The sequence below is a fragment of the Oncorhynchus masou genome, chromosome 9, assembly GCF_036934945.1.
Source record: "Oncorhynchus masou masou isolate Uvic2021 chromosome 9, UVic_Omas_1.1, whole genome shotgun sequence".
Classification (NCBI taxonomy): Eukaryota; Metazoa; Chordata; class Actinopteri; order Salmoniformes; family Salmonidae; genus Oncorhynchus; species Oncorhynchus masou.
Window position 1 is genome coordinate 33756502 of NC_088220.1, and position 25977 is coordinate 33782478.

Sequence of the window (25977 nt, forward strand, 5' to 3'; positions counted from 1 at the left end):
GCACATTACATACTGACACAGCATACCGAGAAACAACATTGTATGAACGACCACACACACACACACACCATGAAGAAAAAAATACATGTGCAATAAAATACATGACTGGGTAAATTAAGGATTTTGACCATGAGTCACAGCTGTAACTATATTTGTTGAATGTTGTGCTCAAGTATATATAATTTCATACATATTTTCTTATGCACATAAGTCATTGAATCATTAATCCAAATATTCACCCAATGTTTTTTTCGCCTACATATGGTACCACAATATCCTGTCATTGGCAGGAGGCACCAATCTCATTGTACATGGGATCTTCAAAACCTTAGATGACAGTGTGGTAACCAAGAACTGAATGAGAAATTAGAAGCAGTGAGGAAAATTAAGACTTTTTCCACATTTGTTACGTTATAGCTTTATTCTAAAATGGATTAAATAAAAATCCTCAGCAATCGACATACAATATCTTAGTTCTGTTTGGGACACAAAGCATCCTTCACTCATGCTGCCAAACATACCCTCGTAAAACTGATTCTCCTACCGATCCTTGACTTCGGCGATGTCATTTACAAAATAGCCTCCAACACTCTACTCAGCAAATTGGATGCAGTCTACCACAGTGCCATCCGTTTTGTCACCAAAGCCCCATAAACTACCCACCACTGCAACTTGTATGCTCTCGTTGGCTGGCCCTCGCTTCATATTTGTCGCCAAACCCACTGGCTCCAGGCCATCTGTGTCTTTGCTAGGCAAAACCCTGCCTTCTCAGCTCACTGGTCACTATAGCAGCACCCACACGCTCCAGCAGGTATATTTCACTGGTCACCACCAAAGCCAATTCCTCCTTTGGCTGCCTTTTCTTCCAGTTCTCTGCTGCCAATGACTAGAACGAACTACAAAAATCACTGAAGCTCATATCTCCCTCACTAACTTGAAGCATCAGCTGTCAGAGCAGCTCACTGCACATAGCCCATCTGTAAATAGCCCATCCAACTACCTCATCCCCATGCTGTTATTCATTTTATTTACTCCTTTGCACCCCAGTATCTCTACTTGCATCTTCTGCACATCTATCACTCGTGTTTATTTGCTAAATTGTAATTATTTCTCCACTGTGGCCTATTTTCTGCCTTAACTCCCTAATCTTACTACATTTGTAGTATATTGTATATAGACTTTTCTATTGGATTATTGACTCTGTGTTAGGTTATTCCATGTGTAACTGTGTTGTGTGTCACACTGCTTTGCTTTTTCTTGGCCCAGTCGCAGTTGTAAATGAGAACTTGTTCTCAACTAGCCTACCTGGTTAAATAAAGGCGATTTAAAATACAAATAAAATACCCCATAATGACAGAGCAAAACCAGTTTAGACATAAATGCCTTATTTACATAAGTATTCAGACCCTTTGCTATGAGACTTGAAATTGAGCTCTACAACTTGGGAGTCCACCTGTGGTAAATTCAATTGATTGGACATGATTTGGAAAGGCACACCCCCGTCAAAATAAAAAGGTCCCACAGTTGACAGTGCATGTCAGAGCAAAAACCAAGTCATGATGATGAAGGGATTGTTCGTAGAGTGCCGAGACAGGATTGTGTCGAGGCACAGATCTGGGGAAGGGTACCAAAACATTTCTGCAGCATTGAAGCTCTCCAAGAACCCAGTGGCCTCCATTCTTAAATGGAAGATGTTTGGAACCAGCCAGGGGAGGGCCTTGGTCGGGGAGGTGACTAAGAACCCGATGGTCACTCTGACAAAGCTCAAGAGCTACTCTGTGGAGATGGGAAACACTTCCAGGACAACCATCTCTGCAACACTCCACCAATCAGGCCTTTATGGTAGAGTGGCCAGACGGAAGCCACTCCTCAGTAAAAGGCACAACAGCCTGCGTGGAGTTTGCCAAAAGGAACCTAAAGACTCTCAGACCATGAGAAACAAGATTCTCTGGTCTGATGAAACCAAGATTGAACTCCATGGCCTGAACCAAGTGTCACGTCTGGAAGAAGCCTGGCACCATCCTTATGGTGGAGCATGATGGCGGCAGTATCATGCTGTAGGAATGTTTTTCAGCGGCAGAGACTAGTCTGGGTGGAGGCAAAGATTAACAGAGCAAAGTACAGCCATCCTTGATGAAAAACCACTCCAGAGGACTCAGGACCTCAGACTAGGGCGAAGGTTCACCTTCCAACAGGACAACTAACCCAAAGCACACAGCCAAGAGAATGTAGGAATGGCTTCGGGACAAGTCTCTGAATGTCCTTGAGTGGTCCAGCTAGAGCCCGATCAAACATCTCTGGTGACATCTGAAAATTACTGTGCAGCGACACTCAACAACCAACCTGACAGAGCTTGAAGATCTGTATAGAAGAATGGGAGAAACTCCCCAAATACAGGTGTGCCAAGCTTGTAGCGTCATACCCAAGAAGACCAGATGCTGTAATCGCTGCCAAAGGTGCTTCAACACATGTATTAATTTGTCACATTTACATATTTTCTAGCATTTCTAAAAACCTACTTTTGATTTGTCATTTTGGGGTATTGTGTGTTGATGGGGGATTTTATTTTAATATGGCTGTAACGTAAACGTCAAGGGGTCTGAATTACTATCCGAAGATCATTTTGCAAACGTGAAATTCAATCATCAGACATTTTCCCTTCAAACCGAAGGACTGTAAGCATCTCATCCAAACTCCAATGGAAGCACAGACAACCTATTTCCCCACCATCCCGTAGTAGACAGTTGAAGGGAATGAAGAACCAAGTGAACAGGAGAGAGCAGGGTCAGCAGGGAGTGTGTGCGTGTCAGTACAGGCCTGTTTGAGTGAATTAAAGAATGAGGGTGTGTGAGACTTACTTCAGTACCTTAAACCAGACTCTAGGTGCTGCTGTCATTGCCACTCGTTAACTACTGTATTCCAATACAGCAGATACATTTATTCATGGTGATAGGTTCAGAGAAAAATGTGCACCTACCGTCAATGATTCACTCAAACTGAATGTGGGATAGTGTAACCCATCATTCACATGTGCCAAGTCTGTCAACTCAGTATTGCACAACGCAGCATGAACCACAACACCAGCAGTCTTAAACATTTTATTCCATCATTAAAATCTCTGGCATCCACCATAATACTACAGTGAAGTTCTATTACATTTAAAATGGTCTTGAAATATCCAAACCATCAGGGATGACCTCAATTACATACTCCACGTGTCCTCCCTCCCTCCTCAAAACCCATTGGATGAGAAAGACAGAGGTCCCTTCCCACGGACCTTCTCCTCCAATGGGTTTTGAGAAGGAGAGGGGACACGAGTACGTAACTGAGATCTTGTCTCATTTAAAGCCTTGCCATTGGCCACCGTATCTGAGGTATGGAAATTAATTTAAAATTGGACAGACAGCAACAAACAAAAAAAGGCTTGGGAGCAAATCAGATGTTAGACTCATATCACCCAAATGCTTAGAGGTTAGTTGTGCTTTGGGAGTTTTAAAAACACTATGCATCAAACACATGCACATTGCTCAACATAGATTGAAGTGAAATCCACTGGTTTCCATCCTCAGTACATATCATGTGATATGGTGAGGTCAACGTTCCTCTGTGGGCTAGAGGAGGCTGTGGCTGGTTGGCTACCTTTCAGCTTGGAGGGTCATGGCAAGACAATAAGGCACGGGTGGTGACAGGGATACATTAAGTCAATGTTTTTTTGTAATGAGAGAGACGTGTCATGGATTCCCTTCAGTGTGGATCAAGATCAATCACATTACTGGATACATAGAAAGCAGTTCAGAGAATGTCATTGAAGTGTTGCATGGTGTCCATTTAGTTGTGTGAGGGTAAGGATATACATTACTTAAGATTCCCTTTTTATTGGCATTATCAGAGGCTCATAAACAGCCTCAGTTTTGGTCCTCTTGTTTCTCTCCCAGCTGATGCTCATCCTCTCAGCCACCTCAGGTAAGACACCAGCCAGTCCCATCAGCTGGGCCTTTTTCTATTGGTCAGACATACAGTAAGAGAGGGGGAGGATCCCAGGGCAATGGAAGTGATCGGTTGAGTCTACATCCCCCTCTTTGCCGTTACAGCTGGAGGAGGGCAAAATGGAGTGATTATGAAGATGGTTGGGTGGGTGGGGGCCGTGGTCCCTCTATTACCCTACTGTCTGTGATAGGATGATGGCGAGGATGAGGACAGCAAGCACAGTACAGACCACTGCTATAATGATTGTCTTCTACAGAGGGGGAGAAAAAACAAAACATGGGAGAACAAATACATCAGTACTTACGGTAATAAATGCGGCGGGGATACACAGACAGAATTACCAAGGGAAATGAAGCTCTGAACATGGACGGGAATATCATGCACTGTCAATCATCAGGCAATTCTGATCAACCGGGGGCTCTTTGATGCAGAGCTTCTATTGGCTGACATGAGTCAGCGATTGACAGCAAGTGACATTCCCGCCCATCATAACACAGTGAGTCATCACAGTCAAACAGGCCACATTACACAGCCCAAAGAGAAACATAGACCCACATATACTACCCCACACATTCACAGAGCCCAAAGACACCATTGGGAGACTGAGTGCCAACCAGTGACCCAGCCATAGAGACACATAATGCTATTTCTATGGACCATAACCCTTACCATAAGCAATGAGTGCACTTGTGAAATGCTTCGAAGGAAGTTCAGATAAGACATGCAGTACACCCAGAGATAGCGCCAACACACCTCATCAATAGGCCAAGGAGCATGAACGCCTAAACATTTAAATACCTTCACACCACGCACCCAGAGAAAGTCGAAGGAAAATGGAAACAGCCAAAGTTCCAGATCCACCCGCACCGCACCCCATTGTGACACCCCAGAGTCCCCCCCCCCCTGCTTTACTCACCCTTTACACAACTCTTATTCAGACACCTTCCATCACTTCTTCTTACTCAATCCCACCGACAACCCAATAATCAGAGCCACTATGGCGAGCACGATAATCAGAATCACCAATATGATCACCCTTTTCTGTGGGGAAAAATTAAGTGTCTGCTATGAAGACCATTTTCTTGTGGGAAACCACTTTCACAAAATGTTCTCTGTTGAGAAAAATCGGTGTTCACTATCGTGACCACTCCCGAACAGCAGTAACCAGTATTAACACTTTTTTCCCCAGTAGGGTGGAAAAGATGATTATCAAGCCCTGACTACAATCAACACTTTATGTAGAGAAAGGGTCATGTCCACTTTTCACCACGTATTCCTGGACAAAGCGACAACATCTCTTTTCAAACAGCCTAAAAACACATGCATGACTTAGAGCTAAATGTTACATAAAGTGATCATAAATAACTGGACGAAATACATAAAACTGTAGTTACTGTTGAAAGAAGGAGATTATATACAGATAGAAAGGAAGTGGAAAATACAAAATAGCGAGATGGAGAACAACCAGAGAAGTGTACAATATATATATATATATATATATATCTCCTCTTTCCTATTGGTCCAGATCTGGAGGAGGATGATTCAAGGTTTAGGATGGGGATCGTTGGGAACCAGGATGTCAGGCCAATAGAGGCTGGTCAACGGAGCAGGGGCCAGGGGGCGGGACAAGGGCGTTTCTATAGTCACTCACACGACGGGCATCCTGCTGAAACTAGTGGCTTTCTTAGGGTCAGCTACCGCCCGCTCTACGAAGCCCACCGATTGGTCCATGTTGCTCTCAATTCTGTCAATTATTCCACCCTGGCAGAGGGCAGGACATTGCAGGAAAGAGACGTGCAGAGGAATGGAAAGAGAAGAGGGAGAGAGAGACAGACAGAAGACAGAGGGACTACCTGTCCTAATTAGCTATCTGGCATGCTCTGAAAACCTGTAACGGAGGAAGACTGCAAAAATACCATTGGCTGCAACTGTGTTAAAGCAAGTTAAAACAGTAGTGTATATTTTGCATTGGTGAAATTATTTTTGGTGTGATATGAAAGTAAAGGGGTTTATGTTTCTAGAACTGTGGCGCAATTAAGAAACAATACCTCTTTAGATGGAGTATTTAGCTGTTTTGGCTGCCAGAGCCAGTCTACCCCAGCAAATAACCTGTAAGGTACTTGGACCATAAGGAATAACGGTAGGCTCCTTAAGAGCACAGCTCAGGCTAACCGCATAGAAGCTTCTTAGAAACAGGGACAGTAGCACAGTTGGTTAGGTTCAGGCAGATAGTGGTTCTAGCTGATGGACGGGGTGCAGTACCTTGCGTGCTTTGCTCTGGTACTGGATGGCTTTCTTGGTCTCAGTCTTAGCCACTACTATGTGGTCCACAGCTTTAGACACTTGCACCTCTATATTGTTCACTATGTCACCCTGAAACACACACACAGTGAGTATACATATATAGATCAAATAAAACTTTGCACGCTAACTGAATACATCAGAGACAAAAACGTCACAAAGAGGATTATATTAGAAAGAAAGACGGCGCTTACCTCGCACACGGCTTTCCCTCGGAAAGCATAGGACAACCAATGAGATACAGGTGTTACAGAGATTATATGTAGTTGTGTGGTGACTACCGTATGGGGTTGGGTGGATTCCAACGTGGATTCACAGACCACTGTAGGCTACTAAGATGTTGAATCAAATTTGACTCTTACAGAGAATGTAGACTCCTACTGAAGATGAATGAGTGATGGGAGGGAGACAGATGGATGGATGGATAGACACACACACAGGGAACTTCTGTCCCAAAGCATGGAGAGAGGAAAAAAGCACTGCGGAAGGAGAAAGGGAAGAGGGTACTGGAAAAGAGAAAGGAAAAAGAGATGACAGACAGGGAACGAGGACGCAAACGAGACAGAAACAAAGACAGTAGGACAGCAGGGTTTAAAAATGCAGATATGAAATAGTGGATGGAGGAATCAATTAATGACTGAATAGACGGATCGGAGGACGAGACATGTACCTGGCTCTCCACCAGCATGGCGATGTCTACGAACATGTCATGCAGCTCTTTGATGCTGCTCTCCAGACGCACAATGTCTTTGTGTCGCGCCTCGATCTCACTGAGAGCTTGCTTCGAGATCCCAGAGTCCATGATCTAAAGAGAGGAGGTGGTTAGTTGGCATGCATGCACACTCACACTCACACAAACACTTTCTTACCCCTGAAGTGAAGACAGCAGAGTTTCCCCCCTCTAACATCTCTTCCAGCTCCTCATCTGTCGTGGCTTTTCCAGCTGAGAAACACGAGGATCATTTCAGTATTATAACACACATTTTGGTCCATTTGTGAGTATATAAAACTAAGACTGTAACTCACTGATCTCTAGCTGTCTCCGGATGCGTCCTTTACTCCTCTCCCTGAAGTCCACCTGGGCCTCATTGTACTTGGTCATCACTTCCACAAACTTCCTGGACAGCACTGCATGCTGGGAGGACAGGACAGGGTCACAAGCCGTAACAATCTAATGGTTCGATATTAATTTCTATGGTCACATTGATGGTTCGGCACAGGGTCAAGTAAAGGGTTCGATGAGAACGTTCAGAGGCTGACCTGTGATTTGCGTATCCGCATGTCGGCTGAAATCCTCTCCTCTTCCTCAGACGCCAGATCCCTCTCGATGGCTGAGAATCAATCAACATCAGTACTCACCCATACCCGTATTAACCAATCAGCATTTAGTCTGTTTGTGCCGTATCATGCGTGAGGGACTCACTTTTGAGTTTGTTCCGGGCATTGTTAGCCATCTTCTTGATGTTGTTGGTGACAGCCTCCAAGTCATCCTGTGTTTCTGAAGTAAAAAACGCAAATAATACAAATTTAAAAAAAACACACTGACAGTAACAGGCAACAAAGACAAGAGGGAAGGGAGGGAGCCGAGGCAGTATGTTTTACTCTGGTCTGATGTGGGGGCAGACAAGATGACAGAGTAGAGCTTCTTGACTTCAGACACATTCTCATCAATCTTATCAATGCTGATCCTGATGTCGTCAATCTAAAACAGAGAGAAAAACACGGTCAAACACACACACACAGAGTCACACACACACACTTGGGAAAAATGAACTCACCTGAGAGAAAAAGTCATCCATAAAAGCTGCATTGTCGATAGCAATTTCCACTTCCTCATCGTCATTGTCACATGTCTAAGAGGAGAAGCAGAAGGCAATATCAGTACTGTATGTACTGTATTCAAACAGTGGATCCACAGTATATGCACACTACACACTGACGTCATGAGTACAGAGACCACAAGGCCTGGAGATATTGACACTGAAGGGTGAGGACAGGGCTGAGGAGTGAACAGAACCAGTTCTTAGCTGACCTCTCCTGCTTAAATAAACACGTGAATAGACTTACTACAAGGCTATATCATCAGCTGGGCACAGAACAGGGTTAAAGCCCCCATCTTTTATTTTTAAATGCAATCAATTTAACTCCAAATCCATATATTTGATCATTTCTTTCTTGAGCTTCCTTTTGCCATTGAACTGCTAATTGATTGTGTGGGTGCATTGATACAAATGTAAAAATATTTACATACACAGCCCTGATTGGCGGATAGGATAGTCTAGACCAGGAATGGCCAATTTTGATTTACACTGGTCCTGAGGCCTTAAGGTCAACGGCATCATGAACTACCACGTACCAGGACATTATAGCCAAAAACCTGGTTTCCTCTGCCAGGAGGCTGAAACGTGGCCTTCCAGCAAGACAATAACCCTAAGCACTAATACAAATCCAAAGAAATGGTTAGTTGACCACAAAAACTAAAAAAATCTACATTTTGCAATGTCCATCTCAGTCTCTAGACTTGAACCTCATTGAAAAAAACATGGTTTGAATTGAAGGCAGCAGTCCATAAGCTCAGACAAAATTATAAAGACCTGGAAATATTCTGTATGGAGGAATTGTTTAAGACAGTATTTCCCAACCCTGGTCCTCGAGTACCTCCAACAGTACACATTTTTGTTGAAGCCCTGGACAAACACACTTCATTCAGCTCATTGAGGGCTTTACGATTAGTTGACAAGTTTAATCAGGTGTGCTTGTCCAGGGTTACAATAAAAATGATGTACTGTTGGAGGTACTGAAGGACCAGGATTGGGAAACACTGGTCTAAGATCCCGCCGAAAGTGGTCTCCAATCTCAGAAAACATTTTATTAAAAGGCTCAGTGTCGGAAGGGGAGTGTGCCAAGTATTAAAAACGCTCTTAGGAACAGTTGAAGTCAGAAGTTTACAAACACCTTAGCAAAATACATTTAAACTCAGTTTCACAATTCCTGACATTTAATCAAAGTAAAAATTCACTGTCTTAAATCAATTAGGATCACCACTTTATTTTAAAAATGTAAAATGTCAGAATAATAGGAGAATAATTCATTTCAGCTTTTATTTCTTTCATCACATTCCCAGTGGGTCAGTAGTTTACATACACTCAATTAGTATTTGGCAGCATTGCCTTTAAATTGTTCAACTTGGGTCAAACGCTTCAGGTAGCCTTCCACAGGCTTCCCACAATAAGTTGAGTGAATTTTGGCCCATTTCCCGACAGAGCTGGTGTAACTGAGTCAGGTTTGTAAGGCGTCCTTGCTTGCACACGCCTTTTCAGTTCTGCCCACACATTTTCTATAGAATGGAGGTCAGGGCTTTGTAACGGCCACTCCAATACCTTGACTTTGTTGTCCTTAAACCATTTTGCCACAACTTTGGAAGTATGCTTGGAGTCATTATCCATTTGGAAGACCCATTTGCGACCAAGCTTTAACTTCCTGACTGATGTCTTGAGATGTTGCTTCAATATATTCCCAATTTTCTTGCCTCATGATGCCATCTATTTTGTGGAGTGCACCAGTCCCTCCTGCAGCAAAGCACCCCCACAATATGATGACCCCCGTGCTTCACGGTTGGGATGTTGTTCTTCGGCTTGCAATCCTCCCTGTTTTTCAACCACTCCACAAATAATATGATGGTCATTATGGCCAAACAGTTCTATTGTTGTTTCATCAGACCAGAGGCATTTCTCCAAAAAGTACAATCTTTGTCCCCATGTGCAGTTGCAAACCATAGTCTGGCTTTTTTATGACGGTTTTGGAGCAGTGGCTTCTTCCTTGCTGAGTGGCCTTTCAGGTTAGGTCGATATAGGACTCGTTTTACTGTGGATATAGATACTTTGTACCCGTTTCCTCCAGCATCTCCACAAGGTCCTTTGCTGTTGTTCTGGGATTGATTTGCACTTTTTGCACCAAAGTCAAATCAATCAAATTTTATTTGTCACATACACATGGTTAGCAGATGTTAATGCGAGTGTAGCGAAATGCTTGTGCTTCTAGTTCCGACAATGCAGTAATAACCAACAAGTAATCTAACTGTCTTATACACAGTGTAAGGGGATAAAGAATATGTACATAAGGATATATGAATGAGTGATGGTACAGAGCAGCATAGGCAAGATACAGTAGATGGTATCGAGTACAGTATATACATTTGAGATGAGTATGTAAACAAAGTGGCATAGTTAAAGTGGCTAGTGATACATGTATTACATAAGGATGCAGTCGATGATAGAGTACAGTATATACGTATGCATATGAGATGAATAATGTAGGGTAAGTAACATTATATAAGGTAGCATTGTTTAAAGTGGCTAGTGATATATTTACATCATTTCCCATCAATTCCCATTATTAAAGTGGCTGGAGTTGAGTCAGTGTCAGTGTGTTGGCAGCGTTCATCTCTAGGAGATAGGAAGGAGACGCGTTCTGAGTGGTATGACGGCTGCGTGGTCCCATGGTTTTTATACTTGCGTACTATTGTTTGTACAGATGAACGTGGTACCTTCAGGCGTTTGGAAGTTGTTCCCAAGGATGAACCAGACTTAGAGGTTTGAGGTCTTGGCTGATTTCTTTTGATTTTCCCATGATGTCAAGCCTAAGGAGGTACTGAGTTTGAAGGTAGGCCTTGAAATACATCCACAGGTACACCTCCAATTGACTCAAATCAATTAGCCCCAGAAGCTTCTAAAGCAGTGACATAATTTTCTGGAATTTTTCAAGCTGTTTAAAGGCAGTCTACTTAGTGCATGTAAACTTCTGACCCAATGGAATTGTGATACAGTGAATTATAAGTGAAACAATATGTAAACAATTGTTGGAAACATTACTTGTGTCACGCACAAAGTAGATGTCCGAACCGACTTGAAAAACTATAATTTGTGGAGTGGTTGAAAAACTAGTTTTAATGACTCCAACCTAACTGTATGTAAACTTGCGACTTTAACTGTATGTATACAATGTCGTTCTCTGAGCAACTGTGTTAGTATAATATAATTTCCCCAAAAAAATGAAGCATACAATATAGCTCAGTTTTTCTATTATTTATTTTATACAGTCTTGCTCATATTTATCAAGGGTGCCAATAATTATGGACCCCAGGGTGGATAGACGAATAGAGATAGATAGATGGCGAGTGGGAGATGGGGAGGAAGAGAGAGAGAGCAAGCACTCTAAAATAGTTGGGGCATTATATAACTGGGTTTTGGGAGAATAAAATAAGAACAAATGCTTCCCCATCCTTTTACAGGAAAGGGAGTGTGAGCAGAGATTCGCCCCCTCTTCCTTCCTCTCCGTGGGGGCCGATCCGAAGGCCAAAGACGACAAGCCAGATGTCATTTCTCTGCTTACAATTATAACATGCGTAAGCGCTCCAACAACTTAAGTTCGGAAGTATAGACCGAACACAGAGTTATAGGCCTCAGGAACTCGTGACAATCCAACCTTGAACTTTCTTAACTGCTGAATGTCAATCTCTGTACCATAAAAAAAACATTTGAATTCAGTGACAGTGTTGGTCAAGATTTTTTTTATGAGCATGGATTTATTTCTATTACAGCATATTGGATGACTGTCATTCACATTCCATTCACCCAGTTCAATGTAACATCGATAGGTTTAGGCTCATCACTTTGCTTGTTGTATAATTCCATCTTGCATCTTCAAGCTCTCCTCCTCTCACCTTTTGTATTTGCTTGTGGACTTGAATGCACAACACAACAGCTGTCTGTGACCAGGTGCAAACACCTCTCCAAGCCAAACCTTCACACCAAAACCTTCACAGCCGACATAGTTGCCACCATATTAACGCTATAGTCAACAAATTAGAACTAACGCGTTAGTAAACCCACAAACCAATCCATTTGTACAATCACGTAGTACAGTATACAGCAAGCAGGTTAGCAGTTATACCGGCAGGCCATGGTGGCAATATATTAATACATTTGAAAGCTTCCCAAGACTTGGAAGAGCTGCAGCAAAGATTTTCATACCTAAACAAAGATATAGACCACAGCACATCATTTCAAATGGGAAATAATGAGTCATAGTGTGTAGAACAGGCAAGGTGGCGGGCAAAGCCACGCACGAGCTAGTGAGATCCTATCGGCACATTCTAGTAAATATTCGCATATTTCCGTTAGGGAACGCCTACTCTGAAGTGCACGTGTGCAATAACTCAATTCGCCTTTGCATTCCTTCTAAACAACTAAATTTTTTAAAACTTTGGCAAAGGGTAAAGTCCACAAAACTTAGTCCACTCTGTTCGCAAGAGATCGTAGCTTTTGGAACAGAAAACAATATTGATATTGAAACAACAATGTTTCATCGATGAGAAAATTAGCAGAATGTCAGCTAAAATAAGTCGCCTTTCATCTTCTCCCACTGCCGGCCAATGGGCAGTGAAATATCTGTCTCATTGTTCTATCAGTAAAGATGGCACCGACAGACATGGCAGCTCTGCTTCTAGCTCCTAAACAACTTTGCAGTATTTTGTTTTTTTGTGTGTCATTCCATACATTTGCCCAGAATTATTTTCCCTAATATTTAGATATTTCGTAATTCCATTATTTTAGATGTGTGTATTGTTGTGGATTTTTAGATAATACTGCACTGTTGGAGCTAGGAACACAAGCATTTCACTACACCCGCAATAACATCTGCTAAATATGTGTATGTGGCCAAAAAGAAAATTGATCTGTGCTTGCGGTGTTGGATAGCCATAGCCAGCTAGCTAGCATTCCTCTCTGGTTGTTTAGTATACAAAATTAGCTGCATTAGTTAAGTAAGCGAAAGGTAAACTAAAAAAGCCCCCCCCTTCCTACCCTTCTGCTGCTTCTCCTTCATTTTTTTTAAATTAACAAATTAGTTCAAAACTTTCAAACTATTTTCTCTGTCTCTCTTTGAGTCAACTACTTACCACACTTTATGTACTGCTATGCTAACTGGCTGTAACGTATGCTTTCGGTACTAGATTACTTCTCTAATCCTTTGATTGGATGGACAAGATATTAGATTGGAGGATGTCCTCCGGAAGTCGTCATAATTACTGTGTAAATCTATGGAAGGGGGTAAGAACCATGAGCCTCCAAGCTTTTGTATTGAAGTCAATGTACCCAGAGGAGGACAGAAAGTAACTGTCCTCCGGCTACACCAAAGTGATACACCAGAGGGTTCTGTTGAGGTTACTGTAGACCATTGCAAAACAATGTGTTTTAATCAGTTATTTGGTGTCATGTGAATATATTGAGAATAGAGTTTAGAGGTCGCCCGATTATGATTTTTCAACACCGATACCGATTATTGGAGGACCAAAAAAATCCGATACCGATTCAAATCGGCCGATTTTTAAAATGTATTTGTAATAATGACAATTACAACAATACTGAATGAAAAAAAAGCCTGAAATTCACTGAGTAGGATGGTCTTCCCCTTCCTCCTCTGAGGAGCCTCCACTTTTTAACATCATCCTTTTTGCTTTAAACAAAAAACATTCAATACATGTTTGCCAATGGAAGTGGTCAAGAAGTTACTTTTTTTGACCCAAATGCCAAAACATTCAGGACACAACAGTGCTCAAAGTTGACCCATTTTGCATACTCCCACCATACCATTAGACATCCATTTCTTAAATCACTATTGAGTTAGATATCATTTAAAAAATAAAAATATTTTATTATTATTATACTCCGGGATGCTGGCCTTCTAGGTAGAGTTGCAAAGAAAAAGCCATATCTCAAGACTGGCCAATAAAAATAAAAGATTGGCAAAAGAACACAGACTGTGGACAGAGGAACTCTGCCTAGAAGGCCAGAATCCCAGAGTCACCTCCTCACTGTTGACATTGAGACTGGTGTTTTGCGGGTACTATTTAATGAAGCTGCCACTTGAGGACTTGTGAGGCGTCTTTCTCAAACTAGACACTAATGTACTTGTTCTCTTGCTTAGTTGTGCACCGGGGCCTCCCACTCTTTCTATTCTGATTAGAGCCAGTTTGTGCTGTTCTGTGTAGGGAGTAGTACACAGCATTGTATGTGATCTTCAGTTTCTTGGAAATGTCTTGCATAGAATAGCCTTCATTTCTCAGAACAAAAATATACTCACAAGTTTCAGAAGAAAGTTCTTTGTTTCTGGCCATTTTGAGCCTGTAATCGAAACCCACAAATGCTGATTTCCAGATATTCAACTAGTCTGAAAGGTGGCCAGTTTCATTGCTTCTTTAATCAGCACAACAGTTTTCAGCTGTGCTAATATAATTGCAGAAGGGTTTTCTAATGATCAATTAGCCTTTTAAAATGATAAACTTGGATTCGCTAACACAACGTGCCATTGGAACACGAGTGATGGTCGCTGATAATGGGCCTCTGTATGCCTATGTAGATATTCCATTAAAAAGTTGCAGTTTCCAGCTACAACAGTCATTTACAACGTCATTAACAACGTTGACACTATATTTTCTGATCAATTCAATGTTATTTTAAATGGACAAAAAAAAAGTGATTTTCTTTAAAAAAAATGACATTTCTTAGTGACCCTGAACTTTTGAACGGTAGTGTACATCAACCGTTTGTCTTTTCCAGTGATTAAAACATGGATGTCTCAGTCATGGTCAGTTGGGGTTTTCAAAATGGGTCAACTTCGAGCACCTTTATCTCTTGAATATTTTGGCATTCAGGTCAAAACGTAAACTTTCTGAGCACTTCAACAATGGGCAAATGTGTATGGAAGGTTTAATTCAATTCAAAAAGGAGTGCTGTCAAAAAGTGATTACATTCAAATGTATTTACCCCATTATAAAAGTAGCAGAAGTCTGTTTTTATTGTTCAATTTAAAGTTGCATCAGATTCATATCAACTAACGTCTAATGATGAACGTAATTTGACTATATAATCTTGTGATTCAGGACGCATCACTTGCCATTGGCCTTGGCTATACAGGCCTTTGCCTTTTAGCCGCAAGGCTTTTTGGTTGCCATTTGCTCTTTAGCCACTAAGGCTATTATAGGCTAACATCCTTTTAAGCCTCTAGCACTATTAGCCTTTTGACATGACAACCCTGTACCTCTGAAGCACTTCATTAAAACTTTTACTTCGACCAGATCCTTTGACTTAAGTCTCCTCTTTTACCTGTAGAGTAAACTTTGCTATTGCTTTTACAACTAACTGTTGTACTAGTAGAGTGAACATCAGTTATGTCGCACAGTAGTACTTTATGACCGCGAGTTGAGCAAGGGACTTAATCCTAATTTCTCCTGTAAATCGCTCTGGCTAGGAGCATCTGCTAAACAACAAGAAAATAAATTAAGTCTAAATTAATCGTTAGAACCATATTTGGGGCAGTGTTAAATCACTGAGCTGTTTCCCAAAACAATCATGATTAATGTTGCACTTGAAAAACACTCGTAACCTAACACCTGCCTCAGACCACTCGTAGAATAGCTAAGTGTGTCATTATGCTTTCTTGGCATCAATTTATATACACAGAAGATCTCCGCTAAACATAGAATCACACGGTTTAGCCGTCTCTCTGTGACCGCCGATATGACTGAGCATCTACATTTAACCTTGTGTAACATCCTAGATGCAGTCGCACCACTTAAAAACAAAAACAAAACATTTGTCACAAGAAATTAGCTTCCAGTATACAGAAAAAAACCTGAGCCCTGAAGCAAGCTTAAAGGGAATTGGAATGGAAATTACTCCCCACCAAACGGGAAGTCTACTGACTAGCTTGGAGACAGTAGCGTTCAATATCGAAAGAACCCTCACTGCTATTTTTCCAACCTAATTGATGAGAATAAGAACAATACAAAATTCATTTTTGATACTGTCGCAAAGCTAACTAAAAATCAGCATTCCCCAAGACAGGAAGGCTTTTACTTCATCAGTGATGAATTCATGAAATCCTTAGATGAAAAGATTATGATCATTAGAAAGCAAAATTACAGACTCATCTTTGAATCTGCGTATTTCTCCAAAGCTCAATTTTCGAGTGTGCACAGAACTGCCAGGACCAATGAAGACACTCAAGTTTTTAAATCCTATATCTCTTGATACATTCACGAAAATAGTCATCGCCTCTAAGCATTCCAGCTGAACTCCAACTAAACTACTGGAAGAGCTACTTCCTGGCCTTCCTATCTATGCTGAACATAATAAAACGGCTCCCTATCCTCTGGCTGTGTACCAAACTCACTAAAAAAAAGTGGTAGCAATAAAGCCTCTCCTGAAAAAGCCAAACCTTGACCCGAAAAATGTTTTTTTTTTTAAATAAACAATTGGCCTATATCAAATCTCCCTTTCTTCTCAAAAGGAAAATGTAAAAGCTGTTGCACATCAACTCACTGCCTTCCTGATGACAAAAAAATTAATACAAAACGCGTCAGTCTTGTTTTAGGGCCCATCATAGTACTGAGACTGCACTCGTGAAGGTGGTAAATGACGTCAGACCAAGGCTCTGCATCGGTCCTCGTGCTCCTAGACCATAGTGCCGCTTTTGACACCATCGATCACCACATTCTAATTGGTCTACACGGACTAGTTCTTGCCTGGTTTAGATATGTCAGAAAGATACCAGTTTGTCTCTGTGGATGGTTTGTGCTTTGCGAAATCAATTGTAAGTGTCGGTGTTAGTCAAGGTTCCGTTTTAGGACCACTATTGTCTTCACTATATATTTGACCTCTTGGTAATTCAGAAACACAATGTTAACTTTCACTGCAATGGGACGACACACAGCTGTACATTTCAATGAAACATGCTGAAGCCCCACAATTGCCTAGCCTGGAAGCCAAACGTAAGGGAGTGGATGGTGGAAAATGTTTCACTTTTAAACTCAGACAAAACAGAGATGCTAGTTCTAGGTCCCAAAGAAACAAAGTTATCTTCAGTTAGCGCTAGACACGGATGTTAGAATCATTTACTAGAACCAAAAACATTTGATCATATTACTCCAGTGCTAGCCTCTCTACACAGGCTTCCTGTTAAGGCTAGGGCTGATTTCAAGGTTTTACTGCTAACCTACAAACATTACATGGGCCTGCTCCTATCCATCTTTTCAATTTGGTCCTGCCGTACATACCTACACGTATGCTACGGTCACAAGACACAGGCCTCCTTATTGTCCCTAGAATTTCTAAGCAAACAGCTGGAGGCAAGGTTTCCTCCTATAGAGCTCCATTTTTATGGAATGGTCTGCCTACCCATGTGAGAGATGCAGACTCAGTCTCGACCTTTAAGTCTTTATTGAAGACTCATCTCTTCAGTTGGTCCTATGATTGAGTGTAGTCTGGCCCAGGGGTGCAAAGGTGAATGACAAGGCACGAGAGCGACGAACCGTCCTTGCTGTCTGCCTGGCTGGCTCCAATCTCTCCACTGGGATTTCTCTGCCTCTGAGTCACAGGCTTACTAGTGCTCTTCCACACCATCCCTAGGAGGGGTGCGTCACTTAAGTAGGTTGAGTCACTGCCGTGATTTTCATGTCCGGTTTTGCGCCCCCTCAGACTCATGCGGTGGGAGGGCTATACTCAGCCTTGTCTCAGGGAAGTAAGTTGGTGGTCTGTTGATATCCCTCTAGTGGTGTGGGGACTGTGCTTATATCCTGCCTGGTTGGCCCTGTCCTGGGGGTATCGTCAGATGGGCACAGTGTCCCCCAACCCCCCATCTCAGCTTCCGGTCTCTATGCTGCAATAGTCGATGTCAGCCTTTCTTAAAGTATGGGTCGCAGACCTGTTAATGGTGGGTTGCGTTAGAGTAAATGTATCATTCTTTCATTCATTACTGGAATTGATTTGGCCAAGTGCAACTGTGCTCTCATTGCGCTCTCTGCTGAGCAGAGGTGTCAGTTTGGCAGCTGCACGAGTGGGAGGAAGATGCCCGTGTGCTTCGCCGGGTCACCAGATCTTTTTTCTGCAGTTTTCTTGAAGATCAGTCCGCGACCCACACGCTGCAACGCTGTCGTTCAGCGGCAGATGATGCACTGTCTGCCAATGACTTGTCATTCCCACTCGCCATCAAATAAGTCAAGCCAGCCACAAGTTCTGGCAGAGCGCAATTGTCATGAAATGTGAATACGGTGAAACACGATTGCGTTTCGTCTCGTCTCTTGGTTTCATACAAACTTTGAGAAATAACAAGGAGCGCCCACAATGTCTTTTGTGCGGGGAAGTGCTTAGTAACGAGTTTCAAAACTAACAAATAAATAAAAAAAGACACGTCCTGACCAAACATTCACAGCATGACGGTAAACCCAGGGAGTTCTTTCAGAACAGGGAAGAATGCTTCAGGAAACAGTGCTTCAACACTGGAAAAGTAAGTCAGCGACCATTGTTGTCGTTTTATAACAGATGATATGCAGACATAGTAGTAGATGTGAGCTTCTCTTTCAAACAATTCCCTTGTACACAGCTAATATAGAGTGGGGCAAAAATGTATTTAGTCAGCCACCAATTGTGCAAGTTCTCCCACTTAAAAAGATGAGAGGCCTGTAATTTATCATAGGTACACTTCAACGATGACAGACAAAATGAGGGGGGAAAAAAAATCCAGAAAATCACATTGTAGGATTTTTTATGAATTTATTTGCAAATTATGGTGGAAAACAAGTATTTGGTCACCTACAAACAAGCAAGATTTGTGGCTCTCACAGACCTATAACTTCTTCTTTAAGAGGCTCCTCTGTCCTCCACTCGTTACCTGTATTAAATGGCACCTGTTTGAACTTGTTATCAGTATAAAAGACACCTGTCCACAACCTCAAACAGTCACACTCCAAACTCCAATATGGCCAAGACCAAAGAGCTGTCAAAGGACACCAGAAACAAAATTGTAGACCTGCACCAGGCTGGGAAGACTGAATCTGCAATAGGTAAGCAGCTTGGTTTGAAGAAATCAACTGTGGGAGCAATTATTAGGAAATGGAAGACATACAAGACCACTGATTACCTCCCTCGATCTGGGGCTCCACGCAAGATCTCACCCCGTGGGGTCAAAATGATCACAAGAACGGTGAGCAAAAACCCCAGAACCACACGGGGGGACCTAGTGAATGACCTGCAGAGAGCTGAGACCAAAGTAACAAAGTACCATCAGTAACACAATACGCCGCCAGGGACTCAAATCCTGCAGTGCCAGACGTGTCCCCCAGCTTAAGCCAGTACATGTCCAGGCCCATCTGAAGTTTGCTAGAGAGCATTTGGATGATCCAGAAGAAGATTGGGAGAATGTCATATGGTCAGATGAAACCAAAATATAACTTTTTGGTAAAAACTCAACTCGTCGTGTTTGGAGGACAAAGAATGCTGAGTTGCATCCAAAGAACACCATACCTACTGTGGGGCATGGGGGTGGAAACATCATGCTTTGGGGCTGATTTTCTGCAAAGGGACCAGGACGACTGATCAGTGTAAAGGAAAGAATGAATGGGGCCACGTATCATGAGATTGATTGAAAACCTCCTTCCATCAGCAAGGGCATTGAAGATGAAACATGGCTGGGTCTTTCAGCATGACAAGGATCCCAAACACACCGCCTGGGCAACGAAGGAGTGGCTTCGTAAGAAGCATTTCAAGGTCCTGGAGTGGCCTAGCCCGTCTCCAGATCTCAACCCCATAGAAAATCTTTGGAGGGAGTTGAAAGTCTGTGTTGCCCAGCAACAGCCCCAAAACATCACTGCTCTAGAGGAGATCTGCATGGAGGAATGGGCCAAAATACCAGCAACAGTGTGTGAAAACCTTGTGAAGACTTACAGAAAACATTTGACCTCTGTCATTGCCAACAAAGGGTATATAACAACTTTTGTTATTGACCAAATACTTATTTTCCACCATAATTTGCAAATAAATGTGATTTTTTTATTTATTTTGTCTGTCATAGTTGAAGTGGACCTATGATGAAAATTACAGGCCTCACATCTTTTTAAGTGGGAGAACTTGCACAATTGGTGGCTGACTAAATACTTTTTTGCCCCACTGTAGCTAGATAGCTAATGTTTATCAGTAGCCTGCTAGCTTGCTTTGGTTGTGTGCAACCCTAAGTAACAGTACATATGAAGATGAAAAAGATTAGGCCTACTGTACATCTTACTGTAGAAATGATTGGTGAAAAGTGTAGGTTGGAACATTTGCTGTTAAAATTCAAGTAACCATTTTTATTCTGAACTAGAATAAACTAATTGAAGCGAGATGCTTTTTGAGGCAAACCCACTCACAGTTCTGGGTTGCTCATCTACTACAGCAGGAAGTGGTCTTCTGCCTGGCTGAGAAAGCAGTAGATGTTCTGATCCAGTTTGGCACCACATACCTATGCGAGTCAGGGTTCTCAACTCTGGCATACAGAAACAGACTCCATGCTGAGTAAGACCTCAGGGTTGCACAATCAAAAACTGGGCCCAGAATAGACATGCTGGTTGAAGCATCAACCACACACACACACACACACACCTCAATAGGTTTGTGTGTGCATGCATGTGTTTTCTGCTCTACATTTGTGTGATCAAAAATAAACATGAATAGCTATTTATATTATTATGTTTGTTATTTGTCTATATTGCATTTGTTTTAGGCTTGCATAAGAGCAATGATATTTACATATAGTTGCATGTTTTCATAAACTTGGGTCCCAGGCTTAAAAAGTTCAAGAACCCCTGGTCTATATGCCGGGGGAGCTAGGGTTAGTATTATATCTGGTGTAATTCTCCTGCCTTATCTGGTGTCCTGTATGAATTAAAGTATGCTCCCTCCCTAGGACCATGACTCAGGACTACCTGGCCTGATGACTCCTGGCTGTCCCCAGTCCACCTGGTTGTGGTGCTACTCCAGTTCCAACTGTTCTTCCTGCGGCGATGGAGCCCTGACCTGTTCACCGGACGTGCTACCTTGACCCGGACCTTCTCTTTTTTTAGACTCTCCCCCACTCTCTCTCTACCACACCTGGTGTCTCGACCTCTGAATGCTCAGCTATGAAAAGCCAATTTACTCCTGAGGTGCTGACCTGTTGCACCCTCGACAACCTCTGATTATTATTATTATTTGACCCTTCTGGTCATCTATGAACATTTGAACATCTTGGCCATGTACTGTTATAATCTCCACCAGGCACAGGACTGGCGATCCCTCAGAGCCTGGTTCCTCTAGGTTTCTTCCTAGGTTCCTGCCTTTCTAGGGAGTTTTTCCTAACCACTGTGCTTCCACATCTGCATTGCTTGCTGTTTGGGTTTTTAGGCTGGGTTTCTGTATAAGTACTGTGACATCTGTTGATGTAAAAAGGATGTATATTTACATGTTTGATTGATCTTCAGAACAAAGAAGCCCACAAATACAAAGTTCACTACAAATACAAAGTTGGCAATGTCTTTGCAATTGATACAAACTAACTCTAGAATGCTTCAAATTACAACCGAGAACTCCATTAAAATATATAAAGTAGTTGAGTTCAGTTTTGCTACTTGTAGGCTACTGTCTGCAATTGGTCTCAATATACTTCATGTGTAGCATAAAATGTGCCAAATAGGTGATTTAGTTCAGTTTTATTGGTTAAGCGTTTGAATAAGCCACCTCAATATTTGCTACTGTAGGTGGTAATATCGCTCTTGGAACTGATCCATCGTCAGTCTTGTAACATAATTTTGATGTTAAGATATGGATGGAGGCGAAAGAAAAACACACACCTGTTCAGGCGAGGTGCAATAGAAAACTTGAAAGAGATCCGCACAATCCAGAAACTTAAGACGCAATCCATTTATAACCATCTGAGCTGGAGAAAGCTGATCCGAGAACAGCGCCCTTTCAATCCCATCAATATCGACACATTCTCCAACAACACACTTAGCAACCATTCTCTCTGCGCTGTGTTGAGAGAAAAAAAAACAACGCACGTTACATCTCCGGCCGTTGTAGAAAAGATACATCCTTAAAAAAAACTCGTAAGAACCCAAACCAGCTGCGCGCGTGCGCCATTGTGCATAAATGTATTTTGTCCCCCCACATCAAACGCGATCACGACACACAGGTTAAAAATAAGTCAAGACAAGACAGGCCACTTAAGTTCTCACAAGTCTCAGAGTCAGTTAATTTCCGTCAATCACATCCCATACAAGTTTGACACTAAACAAATACAGTCTGTTTTTAAAATCATAAAACTGGAAAGGACAGTGTTCACCAGGATCTTTTTTTAAATTTTATATATTTTTTTTACAACAAGAGAGAGCTGTATATCGACACACTTGTGATTTACACTGGCACTATACACGTAAAGACATGGCACACTTGCATGCCTTGTCAAAACACACACAGTCGCTCTCTCTCTTTCACACAGTGGTAACGCTGCGGCAGTGAGATAAGACTAAGCACTCGTTTCCTTCCTGTCTTCTCACTTAGTCGCTCTCATTCAGCATAAACAAGGAAGAGAGGGAATAAAATGTGTGAAAGAGAGAGAGGGTTATGATGAGTATCGTGTGCATCAGTTTAACACCGAGACCACAAGGTTAAGAGGGAGTGTCTCTCTTTCTCCCCTTAGTCATCGGTTATAAGAAACTTCCACAACCAGACTCATAAACAGCAAACCGGTCTTGTGATTTACAACTCCACCTGCCTTTGTGATTAGAGGCTTCAGATTCTGCATATGTAGCTCGAGGTACGCCTAGTTGCATATTTCCCCTGTAACAGGGTAAATAACTAGACAGTCTTTACAACGGCACTGCATCACTGATCATTCGTCTATAGACATACGTTCGATTGGTCCTTGATCTATAGGGTCATCATAATGGAGCCGTTTCATTGGTCCTCACATTGTATTTCCGCTACGATGCTTAAACTCAACCATATGTTCTTCCTGGATCTAGTCTAGTACATTAATGCCGTGAAAGACTTTACAGACTAACAGATCATGCTTATGTTGTACAGGGGCTCCAATTAGATTACACTATCCCTAATAACTGTTTTGGGATCAGCATTTCCTCTCCGAGAACTGAACCATTCCCAATGTGAATTTTACTACACCACAGAGAGAGAATGACAGGTTGTGGAGAGAGAGGGATAGACTGGAAAGAGATTGAAGTAAGAGAGGCAACCTTGCTGTCAAAGGCTACTGTAACTGAAGCCCGAGAGATAAGTCTCTGGATATTGTGACAGATCGAGGGCGATACTGCACTGGAGTGAGAGTAGCGCATAAAGGCCATACTACGGGAGACAAGATAACCACTTTGAGTGTCACTGTGTACCTGAGGGATGCATGTCTGAACATGTCTTTAGAGTACAGTCAGACTGATGTACAGAGAAGACAATCTATATGGCGATCCAGCTGTAGAGTTCCTACAAAGACCAGACTGAATATAATGTGTCCAGGGAAACTATCACCCTCATTTCCTGTTGTAGTCGGTTCTGTCTACTGCACCTGTCAGCTGACGTTTTCATGCTCTGAGCACAACAATACAGCCACACCAAGTTAAACATTAAAAGGAAAACAGATGAGAGAACCCTACAGATGTTCAAGGCCCCATGTCAGTCTTGTTTTATGTAAATGGCCATCCCTAAACAAACTGCCACACCATTTTGACTTTACTTACCCACCCAGTAGAAATCCATTGTGCCTGGGAGATTACGACTCAGGGCACCATTTGACAAACTAAACATGGCACATTTGTCCACCAATAAGGCCATGGTAACAGAATCTGACACGGCTGGAGTGGATCAGCTGCACCTCACCCAAAGGCTAACCAGACATTCTTCAACTGGAAATTTACATCCTGGTTGTTTTGTGTTAGAAACTAGGCTACGGACTTTCACATTGAGTGGGATAATGTCTAAATAACCAATACAAGTTCTTGGCTAATAGAGTGTGGAAAGGGATCTGAGATGTTGAACAATCACCAAACTCACCACTATAGGCCTTGCATTACACTAGTTTGTTAATTAGTATAGGTGTCAATTACAACTGCAGCTTAATTAGAGGAGATTATAAACAAAAATGGTGGGAATGAAAGCCTACAACTGTCAGCCCAAATTAGAAATCAATTGACCACGTGATGCCACATTCTCCAATACCCGAAGCACGCCAGGACACAGTGCACACTTGACACACCCGTGATCCCGTTACCTTGTCCTCAACCCCCCACTCGCTGACTGCCATACAAGACAGCAACATGTCCCCAAGAGAGACACAGGAAATGACACTGAACAAGAACATCAATACGTTACATGTTGTGTTTGTTTCATGAGCTAAAATTAAAAAAAATCCCAGAAATGTTCCATACGCTTCCCTGTTAGTGACCATTTCCCCTTAGACAAGATAATCCATTCAACTACCAGGTGTGGCATATCAAGAAGCTGATTACGCAGCATGATCACAACAAAGGCGTACCTTGTGCTGGGGGCAATAAAAGGTCACTCTAAAATGTGCAGTTGTGTCACACAACACCACAGATGCCTCAAGTTGAGGAAGCGTGCAATTGGCATGCTGACAGCAGGAATGTCCACCAGAGCCTGTTGCCAGATAATTGAATGTTCACTTCTCTACCATAAACCTCCAACAGAATTTGACAGTACGTCCAACCGGCCTCACAACTGCAGAGTATTTCTGTCTAATAAAGCAATTTTGTGGGGAAAACGTATTCTGATTGGCAGGTCCTGGCTGCCAAGTAGGTGGACCTATGCCCTTCCAGGCCCACCCATGGCTGCACCCCTGCCCAGTCATGTGAAATCCATAGATTAGGGACTAATTTATTTATTTTAAATAAACTGATTTCCTTATATTAACTGTAACTCAGTAAACATCTTTGAAATTGTTGCACGTTGCGTTTATATTTTAGTTCAGTATAAATATCCAAGTTGATGAAAAATAAAACCATAACAGAAACGATTCTCTTTTCCATCATCTCTCATTCATCTTTTCAATCGTAATTAAAGTAATTCATAGCATTGTAATCAAATCAAATAGCGGTAGTCCAAATAGGGTTTCGAATAGGCTGATGAATAGCTTGTAAACGGCCTAATAACACTAATAATAAGTTAAATAATTTTGTCGAATGATTCACTTCCTTGCATAGACCATTTGTAATTTGCATGCTGGCCCACACAGGAGGTTCTAACGTTTGTCTCGCTCTGTGAAAAGGTGCCCCTGTCACACTTCCCAGACCTCACTTACTGCTTTAAGTTGTTCCAATCGGTCCTTCATCTTGACGACTGTTTATAAACAAGCTAAAAAATAAATATAGTAATAGTAAATCTATATCTTAAAAACACAATCCCCAATCTGTGAAATCCCTCAACCAGCTGGACAGCTAGCTGTTGAACTGAATCCCACCGCCAACCAAAGTCTTGACAAGGTTCTTCTTAAAATGAATTTTGCTGCTGAAATACTGCTTTTTCCACCAATAGTCCATACAATATGGCCGCTAGGGGAGAAACTAAACCTCTTCCTCTTCGGTTTGGGGATTAAAACAAATTGTGTACACCCTGCATAATTTCTCTCGCTCGCCACAATTGTTATAAAACGCACTTTCGAGCTCACGCATGCGCGAAAGGCTCCTTGCTTGTCCAGTTGTCTTGTATGGGGCCACGCCCAGAACAGCGTGATACCTACCTGTGCGTGTTGGCCAACCAATGTCCTATAAAGGGGAAGCATCTTCTCAGTGGCATTCATGTAACTTTAGTGTGTTTT

The 25977-nt window shown here is 42.1% G+C and overlaps 1 protein-coding gene across 3 annotated transcripts; it reads right to left on the reverse strand.

Moving 5' to 3' along the window:
• Window positions 1–3084: 3084 nt before the first annotated feature.
• Window positions 3085–25821, reverse strand: LOC135545897 (syntaxin-3-like). Of its 3 annotated transcripts, XM_064973860.1 has the most exons (11): window positions 25462–25821; window positions 8067–8141; window positions 7891–7990; window positions 7712–7786; window positions 7549–7619; window positions 7315–7423; window positions 7158–7231; window positions 6959–7093; window positions 6250–6360; window positions 4904–5028; window positions 4148–4237 (listed from the first exon to the last, which is right to left on the reverse strand). In XM_064973860.1, exons 1-10 carry the CDS (start codon window positions 25489–25491, stop codon window positions 4936–4938), a joined length of 873 nt encoding a protein of 290 aa, XP_064829932.1. In that variant the 5' UTR covers window positions 25492–25821; the 3' UTR covers window positions 4148–4237; window positions 4904–4935. The 3 variants fall into 3 exon arrangements, with proteins under 3 accessions (XP_064829933.1, XP_064829934.1, XP_064829932.1); XM_064973861.1 differs by lacking the exon at window positions 4904–5028 and having other exon boundaries at window positions 3085–4237; XM_064973862.1 differs by lacking the exons at window positions 4904–5028; window positions 6250–6360 and having other exon boundaries at window positions 3085–4237.
• Window positions 25822–25977: the final 156 nt, after the last annotated feature.

Coding starts and splice junctions, on each gene's coding strand:
- LOC135545897 (XM_064973860.1), bottom strand. CDS start 25,491: ATGAAGGACCGATTGGAACAACTTAAAGCA. Junction 7,991..8,066: donor TGGATGACTTTTTCTCTCAG/GTGAGTTCATTT, acceptor TCTCTGTTTTAG/ATTGACGACATCAGGATCAG. Junction 7,787..7,890: donor TGCCCCCACATCAGACCAGA/GTAAAACATACT, acceptor TTTTTACTTCAG/AAACACAGGATGACTTGGAG.